Source organism: Danaus plexippus, chromosome 11, assembly GCF_018135715.1.
Source record: "Danaus plexippus chromosome 11, MEX_DaPlex, whole genome shotgun sequence".
NCBI lineage: Eukaryota > Metazoa > Arthropoda > Insecta > Lepidoptera > Nymphalidae > Danaus > Danaus plexippus.
Window position 1 is genome coordinate 2,380,271 of NC_083544.1, and position 12,453 is coordinate 2,392,723.

Genomic DNA, 12,453 nt, shown 5'->3' on the forward strand with positions numbered 1-12,453 from the left:
TAATCTTATAGAAAATATAGTATATTTTCTATTATACAATTTTTAAGAAATCTCTTTATTGTCATTAAATTTGAATGAATTATAACATCAATGAATAACATAGCTTAAGCATCAAGCACCAATTTTTTTGACAACACTTGATATATAATTAACTAAAAGCATTTTATAATTTTTACTAATGTAATAAACCCTGCAAAATTAATAAAGAAATATATATATTTAATCTACAATCTCTGAATTTTCATGAAAGCGGGCAACTATACAAAAATATATTGTAAATTTAATTAATTCATCACTGAGATAAATATATATATTATATTCAAATTCTTATGTAAAAAAACGACCTAAAACTGTTAAATGACAGATACATTATTATATATTAAGCCATAGTAAAGATAAGTAAAATTTCTTATTTGTAATCATTATTTATTTTTTGAGCGTCAAGTTTATAAAAGTTATGATTGACTTATCTTGCGTTTTTTTTTTAAATAGTTAATACATATCCGAATCGGAAAATTTCAAATCAATAACGTAGATATAACTTCTTCGTATGATTTTGTTTTGTTTCGCTTAAAATGTCGGTCGCTTTCATTTTTAAAGATGTTCAAAGTCAGGTTTGAATAAATAAGCAGCAATGCTAAAAATGGTTTCTTATATTTTAATAAATTTCAGTAAATCCGTGCCCAGTTTAGATAAAAAGTCTATTGAAAGTAAATAATGGGAAGTCAAACTGTTTATTGAAAAAGATATGCAGGATCAAAACTCAGCGTCACCACGAAAATTAAAGTATAAAAATTTCATACGTACGAACTATTAAAAAAAACGACATATTTGTTGCTACACGGGTGTCATCTATATTCCTTAATGTTTAACTATGACTTTGAAGAAGTTGAACTCGTGTACGAGTTGCATGTGAAGGGTTCGAACCTGTTCTTTGTATTTTTTAAATAAAAGAAAATATCCCAAATCTAAAAAAAACACTTTATTAAACTTAGTAGATATTTCCAACTATGTTGCAATTAAATAATTCATTGAAGACTAGGAAACTTATAATAGCTAGTTTCATTTGTTCTATGTACTTCAAAATAAATATATGGACAAACCATATTACTGAGACCCCACCCGTCGGGTAGAGGAGTTAAGGTTAGGGTCACCAAGGGGAAGCGAATGTCAGGGAAACTTCACAGACTGTAACTGTTTAATGACCGCACTGTGTTCTTATGTTACGAGTAGTGCCATCCGTACCGTACTAATTATAATTTACTATAATCCTTAGAATTATTTTTATGACTGATAATAATTAATATTGAAACATTGTAATTTTGTAATGGCAACATTTAAGTATCAACTTGCATTTGAAAACTATAAATATTAAATACTGGCTTCAACCATTTTGTATGACATTACTGGAAGTAACGCTGTACGTTAAGAATCAAGACTAAATCTGTAACTGTTACACTTGTCGCCATCTCTTATCTCCTCCCCCCCGTTTCGCTTATTGATATTTGTCATTCCGCCAAATATTAACGGAAAAGTCGTTGGAAATCTAAGGTTCGTGATGTATATTTCAAAAGTGAGGTAGAAGAATTTTGAAAACAAACACAATGATAGAATTTTATTCAACTAATAAGTATTCTAGATTCATGTTATCACTAGCTATACAAATAAATTTGCATACATAATAATAATAAACGATATTTACAGTTATACCCTCTTTGAAAGCAATTAAACAAATATTAATTTACTTGTTCATTACAATGGTCGAGTAAAAGGCATTTACTTGTGCAAATTACGTCACAAAAGGGTACCAGCACAAAAACATTAACTAATTAATTTGATTTATATACTGAAAGATTCTCCACATCCACAAGTGCCTTTTATATTCGGATTGTTAAACACAAATTCCGCTGACAGCTTATCTTCGACAAAATCCATTTCAGTACCTAGAAAAAGAAATTATTTTATCAGAAATATTATATTCATGTATATTAACAGATATGATTTAAGAAAATAAAAGTTCTGTTTATAAAAAAAGTCTCATAATGTAAAATGTGCTTTTATATGAAATATTTTGATATGAAAACTTCAATGGATTCACCGTGCGGTTGCCGGGTCCATCACATTGCAGGGAGAGGAGCTTCAACAGTGCCTGGGTTTTGCTGCCCAGGTGTAGGTTTAACACACATTAAACGCTCACCTCCACCGTCCAAGCTCCTCTTTCTACCTAAGCGAATTTGAAAGGAACCTACTAGGGCTGCCTTTGAAGTATGTTCTAAGAATGAATTGATGTTAGTTCTGGAATGTTTCATTTAACATTTTCAATGCTTTGAATAATAATTTACTTGATCAATTTAAAATTTATGACTGCAAATATTTTCCAATCCCTGACAGTATAGTTTATTAATAGTTACATATATTTGAAAATAATTTATCTCGTATAAAATTAGACTTGTTGCTCTTGACTTTCATTTTTAATGACATGCAATATAATAAAAATACACACCCAACAAGGTCAACTGTGCTTTTTTGTCAATAATTATAGTGACTCCATCCTGTTTTACTTCTTCGTCAAGTTTCCCTTTTGTTGTTGCATAATCTAAGGTATATGACAATCCATTGCAACCTCTTTGCCGCACACCAACTTTCAATCCTATATAACCCTTGCCTTCTTCCTTGGCCATTATTTCCTTAACTTTATTTACGGCTGAAGAAGTCAAAACTAGAGCAGCTCTGGATGGTAGCAGACGCTTTTTTACTGCCCTAACAGTTGCACTTGCTATAGTTTTAGTAGACATCTGGAAAAAACAATCCGTTTTTTATGCACAGTAAAACAGTCTGCTTTACTTCAGTTGCAATTGACTATTAAAATAATGATATAAACTTTTTTTGTTATATTTTAATGTGGCTAAATTCTGCATTATAGCACAATTAGCATAAACTTCAAATCAAACACATTCTTCCATTTTATACCGTGTTTTGGAAAAGAAAACATATTTATAATACTGTTGTACTTACCTTTTAATCCTCTATTTTTATAATCCCATTTTCGTTACCTACGACTAAAATTATTTTTTTACTATTGACATAAGTCATATGAAACATTCAGTCGTGAGTACCTTTCATTTCTACTTGTGACAATTGACAAAGGGCTTACAGTTTTGACATTATTGTAAAACAGAGTAGGAATCTTCTTAACTACCAATTTAAAGTTAACCAAAAGAATTTTAAATGTGAAACCTTTTTTGCAGCTTATATAGTACATCAAAAATAAAAATATATATATTTTTTAAATATCCCTTTCTTAATTATTTCATGCTTTTAAACATTAACGATGATAGCAGTTGATAACGTAATGTCTAAATGTTTTACAACGTTGATTGATTGCTATTATCAAATTTTTTTACATATGATACTTAAAAATTTATAAAATTGATAATCAGTGTGCGAAATGTGAATGACACGCACCCTGGGCAGACTAGTGAAGGATCGACGTATTAGTATATGACACGTCAGGTTGTATCGCTGTACGCTCGTTGATTGTACAGTGTTATAACGCGGTACATATTTTTCGGATTAAATCGAATAATGTAAATTAATAACTATGGGTGGACAAAAGTTTGAATATGATGAAAGTGGTTCGACATTCTTTTATTTCGTTTTATCATTCCTCGCTCTGATATTGGTACCGGCGACATTTTATTATTGGCCGAGAAAAAGGAAAGAAGGTAAAATTTGGAGTATAAATTAGAACAAAAATATTGACTATTTATGACAAAATACGATTAATCTCAGTCCAGCAAATATAAATACAATATTAGTATGTTGTAACTATGATACAAAATTTTTATCATTATTCTTATAATTTATATTCTGTTCACGAAAAAGTTGATGACACGGTATAATTTTGACGTATTATAGCACGTTTATCAAATATTGAGAACTAAATTAATATGGATTTTTACAATTTTAGATCCAACAAAACAGGCAGAAAGATGTCAGTGTCCAAATTGCAAAGAGAAACAGTTAATCTTGGAACAATCACAGCCCTACAAAAAGGTTAAAAACTTCTTCATAATGCTGGCGATTATCTCAGGATGGGTTCTTCTTGGGTTCCTTGCTATGAAAGTGTCTCAGTTTGATTATGAGATGTCAAATTTTGATCCATATGAAATATTGGGTCTACCCCCGGGAGCAACCCAGGCTGAAATTAAGAAATCATATCGTAAACAATCTTTGATCTTGCATCCAGATAAAGAGACCGGAGATGAGAAAGCCTTCATGAAGTTAACAAAAGCCTATCAGGTAATGCAAAAAAAATTTCTCTTCAGATTTAAATCTGTATTTGTTTTGTTTGTTATAATTACAAAATGATAATACAATTCCGTATGCAGGCTTTAACGGATGAAGAAGCAAAGAAAAATTGGGAGAAATATGGCAACCCAGACGGTCCTGGTGCTATGAGCTTTGGTATAGCTCTGCCGAGTTGGATTGTGGAGAAGGAGAACAGTGTGTGGGTGCTTGGACTATATGCTTTGGTTTTCATGGTTGCTTTGCCAACAGCGGTAAGATAACAATATATAAAAAATTATATTTCATTTGGGAAATAACCCTTATTTATAGTAATACAAGACTGACTTTCAAATCAGTATTTTGCAATCTATTTGGTTTATTTTTTTTTGGTTATGTAAACACTTGATATCAGACAAACAGTAACTGCTGCATATGTAAAAATTAAATAAATATAAAGGCAAAGCCATTAGCTAATTCAGATATTAAAAAAAAAAAAAATTTTCAAATAGTCTGTAATATAATACAATGTTTATTGGAGATATAAAACAGTATTACCAACACAATAAAACTAGTCTAATAAATTTTGTATCTTTTAGGTTGGTACTTGGTGGTACCGTTCTATAAGATTTTCAGGAGAACAAGTTCTATTAGATACGACCCAAATGTATTTCTATTTCTGCCACAAAACACCGTCAATGCCTCTAAAAAGAGCCTAATGATTTTGGCTGCTTCTTGTGAATTTGATAAGAGACATAACTCTGAAATAATTGAAAGGATAACTGATAACGAGGAGGTACCGAGTGTAAGTAAAGAACAATTACGCTGCAAAATACAAATAATTTAATAATAAAAATTAATTACTAAAAATTCAATCACAGTAAAAAACCGACATATTTTTTTTGAGAAAATTTTGGTAACAAAGACGATATGAGTAATGAATAAAATTCGGGAAAATTTAATCTATTTTATATAATTTTTTTTTTAAATAGGTTTATAAACTGCTATTTGGAAAAACCAATTGCTTCAAGTCGAATATTTTATAAAAAAATGTATTTGTTATCTGTTCTTTATTAATCATCTGAGAAATTCCCAACATGTGAACATAATGTTTGAGGTTTACAGAAAAAAAAAAATTAACAAATTGTTTGATAGCTAACATTTATCATTACTATTATTTTAGTCATAAAATCTCTAGTATTGAAAAAAATATATATATTTATATGAGTGGGTTACTGCTTTGTATTAAACCAACAGAGAAAATCTCGTCTAATCTAAGCCTTATTCATTATACAAAATATTGTATTAACTTTTTATCAACAAGGACTCTAATAATGTGAATATTTCAGTTACTGCGGGATCTTAAAAATCTGGGCGAGAAGAATAAGGAACAGCCTCTATGTCGTCCTTACAGTATTAAAGCACGTGCCCTGTTACACGCTCATCTGTCACGTATACCCCTACCAAAGGACACATTGGAAGTCGACAGACGTTACGTGGTGTCTCGATGCCCTGATCTTATTGTGGAAATGGTGAATTGTGTCAATCAACTCATCGCTCTGGCTTATGCAAGACGGAGTGAGTTAAAATAGTAATTCACATATTATTTATACATTTGTTTTATTGCACTCTCTTTTATGTACATCGTAAATTAAATAACTTTGCCATTTCATTTATTTTATGTTTACTTCATGTATAATATATTGGAATTGTGTTCAAAAGTTATAATAATTTGTATATACAATAATCGTTATAATTTTAAAATTTTTTGTTCCAGTACCACGTCTACCCACAATAGAAACTATTGAAAATTGCATGAAGATGTCTCCGATGATCGTTCAAGGGCTGTGGGAGAACAAGTCTCCTCTACTTCAGCTGCCGTACATCACTGAGGAACATTTCAAATATTTCACTAACAGGAAGAAACACATTAAATCCTTGTTACAACTGGCACAGCTCCCCAGCGATGAGAGACGACAGCTGCTGAGGTTTTTGAACGATTCCCAGTATGAGGATCTGATGAAAGTTTTGGGCAACATGCCTTACATACATTTCCAAGTTAACACCGAAGGTCTGTTTTAGTTTACTGTTACATACTACATAATAAATATGTTAAATTAATATAATATTATAATATCTGTCTATAAAATTACTCATGATTTGAATCTGCGGGTGTTGCTTTTTATCTTTGTTTTTGAGAGAAGTAACTGAATCTAAATTCTACGATATTCTGTCAAATGTAACTATATTAGCTTTTCAGGCTTGACTTTCCTATACTATGTTCTATGAGTTTGTTGTTGATGTTGTCATACTGATACCTTATCTTATTTTTATTAATATTTTTTGTAGTTATCGACGACGAGAACCCGACTGTAGTGACGGCCGGAGCGATCGTCACGGTCACCGTGTTCCTGAGGAGGACTGACATGAAGGAACTCTTTGGAGATACAACTATAAAGGAAAAGAATATTAAGTATGAGACACACACACACAAACACCCACACACATACAGATTACCAATTCATTAGTTTCGTTCCAAAATACACATTTAACCTGGTAAAAATTCAATCAGGGATGAAGAAGACGGCGGTGGTGAGAACGCTGAGAAGGGGGAGAATGGAGAAAACGATAAAACTGAAAAGAAAGACACATTCAAGAGACCGGTCTGGATGAAACAGAAGAAACACGCGCCGGCCAAGAAGAACAAGAAGACGGTCGCTAGAGTGAAGACGGTGGTGGTCGAGAAGACAGAGGTCAAGAAGGACGTTAAAGAAGTTAAGGAAGTTAAAGAACCAAAGAAGAAAGCCGATGACGGTACTTGACATTTATATTAAAGCTGCTATTGATCCGGCTTTATCAGTTGTCAACGGACTCCATAGCATCATAGATTGTTTTTTGACGATATTTTAATTTATTTCACGAATATATATTTATCGCAGGCGAGGATTCCGACGAGGGTGATTCCGACGAGTCGGGTTCAAACAGCGATTCCGACGAGTCGCGCGACAAGTCGTCCGCTGACGACGATGACGACCAGTGGGATAAGTTCCAGAAGAGGATCCAGAAGAGGGAGAGATTGGAGGGACGCTCTAAGAGCTCACATCCGGTCCACTGTCCATACTTCCCATTGGTTAGATTACATATATACTAGTACATAGACGCGACCTCGTCCGAGAGGATTTAAAAAGAAATTAATACTGTATTAAATAAGATAGACATCAACTAACAACAACATTCACTCTGCCATTTTGGTAATTTGTATAGAATTTTCAAATAAGTCATAACCTGTCCGCTGCACTCTATTCATGCTAATAACCCTGCATACTCTCCACACGAGGCAGCCAAACCCACACTAGCTAAATATTTCTACTTTAACTCAAACGTCCCTCAGTACGAGTGTTCACAGTGACTTATATTGCCATTGATTTATTATTTAACAAAAGCGCCATCTATCGAAAGTAAACAAAGACTGATGGGTCGCTACTAGCGCCGCCTTCCAGCCGACGTGGCCTAAGCAGTACCACTCGCCATTTATTCTCCATACAAATACGTCACGTTTAACCGCCTGTTGTATGCACAAAATATTGGTACGGGAGTGTAAAAACCGTGTATGTGTAGGATTTCAGAGATCTATTCTCGCAAACGAAACGAAATCGTTTAAGTTAGTTGACTGTAACGGGTCAATTTATTTTGGCCGGTTTATTATGTTAAAAATTATCATTTTTATTTTGATTAATTTTCTGAGTTCGTATTAATGAATGGTATTTTTTTAGTTGTGCTTTTATTAAATAATTATGGGAAATTATATCTGTGATCACCGATCTCTGTGCTAGTTATGTTTGTTTAAATAAGTTAAATACGACATATTCTGCCTACCCTAGCCGAAATTTCTGTGCACGTTTCTGTATGTCTAAGCTTAATAACAGTAGAATAGTATTATAGTCCGGGCAGTAGTTTTGTACCGACAACAAACATCCATACAACGTTTAAAATGTTACATATAATATATAAGTAGTGTTACAGTATTTTGGTTTCGTGTCAACAGGAGAAGCAGGAGTTCTGGTGGTGTTACATCTGTGACCGCAAGTCGCACACGCTGTTGACCGCGCCCGCCCACGTGACCGCGCTCGCCGACAACCACGAGCTGCAGCTGCGGTTCACGGCGCCGCGCTGGCCCGGCCTCTACACGCTGGCCTGCTGTCTGAGATCAGGTACACACACACACACACGTACCTGGACACGAAACACGTACACAAGGACAAGCACACACACACGCACATCGACATGGACAGGGACGCGCACACACGCTCAAATTGATGCGCTCACACGTACACACGGACATGCACACACACGCACATCGACACGGCACACAACACGTACACATGCATAAATTGATACGCTCACACGGACAACACACACACGCACATATACACACACGCAACACGCACAAACTGATAGGCTCACACATACATACACACGCACACATGTACGTACACACCCGTTCGGACACAACACTGATACGCAACACGTACTCGCCTACCAACAAGTTTTCCTTGTCAAACTAAATACAGAAATTTTATTCTTTTCGTCACTCATGAATCTTCCCACGTTACAGTATTAACACGCGTCTATGAATGTAAATCTTGCGAGTTGTCACACACGTGTAAACATGTTTTTGATATAATTTTTTTGTGTGTGAATGGTATACATATATAAAACTAATTAATAGAACTGATGTTCTGACTTGCGTCGACCAGTAGTTTTAGAAGTGTTTGTCGCCTCTATAATATCGTTGTGATAAGTCGGGTGATCTAATTCGTTATAAAAAAGCAAAAAAAATATACATAAAAATTATAAATTAGCTAACATCTCTGCTATATCAAATATCAAAAACAACGAAGGTCTTAATAAAGTCAAAAACAGGTAGGGATGATATTTTTTTGTCATTGTCATAGAGAAGGCAATATTAGTGAAGTTTTGAAGACACTATGACGTCATATAAACATAACTGTCTCACTGAGATCCGTTCAGTGGTTCGCGTAAGTGTAACAGAAATCCACAAAACACAAGTATTATCTTCATAATACTATAAAGATGTTTGTTGTATTTGCTACGTGTCCTTGCATACATATATATATATATGTATATATAATGTTATTATGTCACTACATAACAATACTGGGACGCGCTATCTTTAATATGGAAGTCAGAAAATGTCTCTTTTAATTATTAGTACATATATATATACTTATAATATGTGTCAGTTTGTAATTTCAAATAAACATAATTTTATGTTATGAAACTCACACAATACATACATAAATAGTTATTAAGAAAATGTCTGTTGTTTGTTCCTGCTAAGTTCTAGAACGGCCGGACCGATTTTGACAAGACTTCCGCTCTCATTTAGGTAATGTCATAAGGAGTAACTTAGAATTCTTTTTAAACGATTTCAAAAAGGAGGAAATTGTCGTTTAGACTGTTTGTTACTATATTACTCGCGATTTTCGAAATTATTTTTTTAATCTGAAGAACATTATCACTAAGTCGAGAGCTGATTGAGGGTTCCTCGAGAAATTAATGAAATCCTCTCAAGGGTCTCAATAAGCCGGACAAAGCCGTACGCATCGACTAGCAAATGAATCACTGTGTTTCATTGCGGTTTATTCAATACGAGTTTAATTATTTAAAACAACATGCGACTAAAGACTCGAAGGTTTCTCATCAGATGCTGGACTTTATAAAACTAACACGTAATGCGGTTTAGAATACAGAGATACGGAGACTAACATAAAATATATCAGCCAGCGTTCAACACAACATGCAAATGTCCGCGGATCGTGACAGCTTTAATGACCAGTGCTAAACGACACACGACACACGACGCACTAGGTTCTAGGTTAATGTTACGGGGATGCTATCAATACATACATACATACATTATATATATATATATATATATATATAATGTACGAAATCGATTTTATTCTCCATGTTTGTAAACTATAGTATTCGTGGATAGTTTTGAATTCTTCTATCAAGTATACGACATATTTATATATAGACATCATATTATTTCCATGTATTTTTAGGGTTCCGTAAGTTAGTATCGTGTTACAATTGAAAACATATAGTCAGGTTGATTTTGGAAATATTTTTGACGCTTGGAGGGATTGTAAATATTACAAAGTATTTGCGTTTAATAAGAACTATTAAAGGTAAAATTTGTAAACTTTTAATTGGTACGGAATCCTCTGCGGAAATGTGATTCGCACCTGTTGTGTAATTTATCTGCTTATCTGAGACAACTGGATGTTCGTATTTATTATCTTGTTTCGGTGGCATGCGTTCAACAAATATAATTTGTTATAAGTTATGACCAAATAATATAGCGGTAATGTTACTTATAGTTTCATGGTATTTGTTGTCTTCGAGACACGAAGAGGATAAAAGACACGTCAACACGCGCACACACATACAGACGCGGACATAAGTAGACATATACATTATTGTAAATATACACATGGGCGCTAATTAAAGGAAAACCTTCAACGTGAAATGGCACCGTGTAAATGCATTTAAATACATTGATGTGATGCAAAATGTATTATATTATAATAACAGGCTTAAAGGAAGATTCAATTATGGCCAGCGCGGTGTAAATAACAAAACTTGTGCTTTAAAAGTATCCTACGTTTCTCCTTGTTTAATCACTTATCTGTCATTGAAGTCCAGTCGGAACTGGTCCAGCCATTTCCACAATTGGACGGAACAAACAGACAGACAGACGCAATTGTTATTTGGGTGTTTGTAGCGTGTATCATTCGACTAACAGACTATACAATTTTGTTTAATTTTTATCGATAATAAAAGATATATCCATTATATTATGGTCTCCAAACAGATTCTTACATCGGCATGGACCAGCAGCAGGATATGAAGCTGGATGTGAAGGAGGCGGCTGCTGTGCCCAGCGACCATCCACAGTGGGACCTCAGTGATACTGACGATGAACACAGAGATGAGGTTAGTGATGAACTGCGTGATGTAGCAATACATACGTACACCAGCGTGGAGGTCCACTTACATTGGTTATAAGTAGTTGAACAGTTTTGCTATATACATCACTGCGGAGGTCAAATTAGATTGGTCATCACTATTGTCTCCTATTATAACAATTTTTAAATGATTGACTACTTCACACTTCTACTACTTTAAAGTGAAATTTTTTTCAGTGTTTTGTTAAAATAACCAATTTACGTTAAGCTGTTCTGTACTTTTTAACTCAAAAAAAATGAATTCATTACCACATTTTCTTACTAATAAATGAAGTATGAAAACAAATGATTAAGGTTATCTAATAATATAGACATGCCGGGGTTCACAAATACAAGGATCGTTATTAGCGTCCCCGGGTTCGATTCCCGGTTGAGACAAATACTGCAAAATTACAGATTTTAATTTTTTTTTACATTGAAAAATTTCCATTAAGTCGTCTACTAGACATAACAAAAAGTATACAGACATAACGAAAATTGTACAATTTTTAAACACCGTATTCACTGACATAAAATATATATTGCAAATTAAAAAGCACGCGCTCACGAATTTGTTTACAAAATTATATTTCCGTTTATAAAATTTTTTACCTCCATACCGTTTAGGTATATTTGGTTAATTATAATTACGATGTATTCTATGTTATGACTCAGAACTCAAGGTCAGCTGACTGATTTTATTAGATGTTTATTTATATACTAGTGGATTTTAACTAAATGTATACAAATGACAGATGGAAATTAAATAAACGAGAATTTAAAACTTATTACATACAAAATTGGGTCTGCCATTTTGATATTAATTAAAACATTCTTTATTTAAAATTTTTCGCTTCTAGTTTATAGGCAAATGAGGAATAGGGATAATGTTGCTAGTGTAATATCTTAGCATTCTTTAATGTTTTTTTTTCACAGGGCGGGAACGAGAGTGAGTTTACAACAGACGACGAGGTGGACGATGATTAATCATAAAAAATTAAATTATTTTTATAGATATTTTAATGAGGTGTACACGGGAATATGTTGTATGGTTTGAGAGCGGCTGAGTTATAAATATAGGAACTTTTATAACCAACTTGGTGTTTTATTTTACCTAATAATAAAATGA

General features: G+C 33.3%; 3 protein-coding genes across 3 annotated transcripts in view; 1 reads left to right on the top strand and 2 right to left on the bottom strand.

The window, feature by feature from the left end:
* The window catches only part of LOC116765836 (calcium uptake protein 1 homolog, mitochondrial-like), a 183,946-nt gene that overhangs the window by 90,506 nt on the left and 80,987 nt on the right, over positions 1–12,453 (bottom strand). The gene's annotated exons all lie outside the window — the stretch shown is intronic.
* LOC116765958 (iron-sulfur cluster assembly 1 homolog, mitochondrial) lies at positions 1,588–3,172 on the bottom strand. Its single transcript, XM_032655609.2, has 3 exons — positions 3,016–3,172; positions 2,504–2,795; positions 1,588–1,943 (listed from the first exon to the last, which is right to left on the bottom strand). The coding sequence occupies exons 2-3, from the start codon at positions 2,793–2,795 to the stop codon at positions 1,840–1,842; spliced, it is 396 nt and encodes a 131-aa protein (XP_032511500.2). The 5' UTR covers positions 3,016–3,172; the 3' UTR covers positions 1,588–1,839.
* Positions 3,478–12,420, top strand: LOC116765538 (translocation protein SEC63 homolog). The gene is given in 13 exon segments (XM_032655031.2): positions 3,478–3,725; positions 3,971–4,302; positions 4,392–4,562; positions 4,887–4,998; positions 5,001–5,092; positions 5,637–5,865; positions 6,065–6,358; positions 6,637–6,760; positions 6,860–7,101; positions 7,227–7,417; positions 8,333–8,498; positions 11,192–11,313; positions 12,261–12,420. Coding segments are annotated over 13 exon segments (2,250 nt in total). The 5' UTR covers positions 3,478–3,601; the 3' UTR covers positions 12,312–12,420.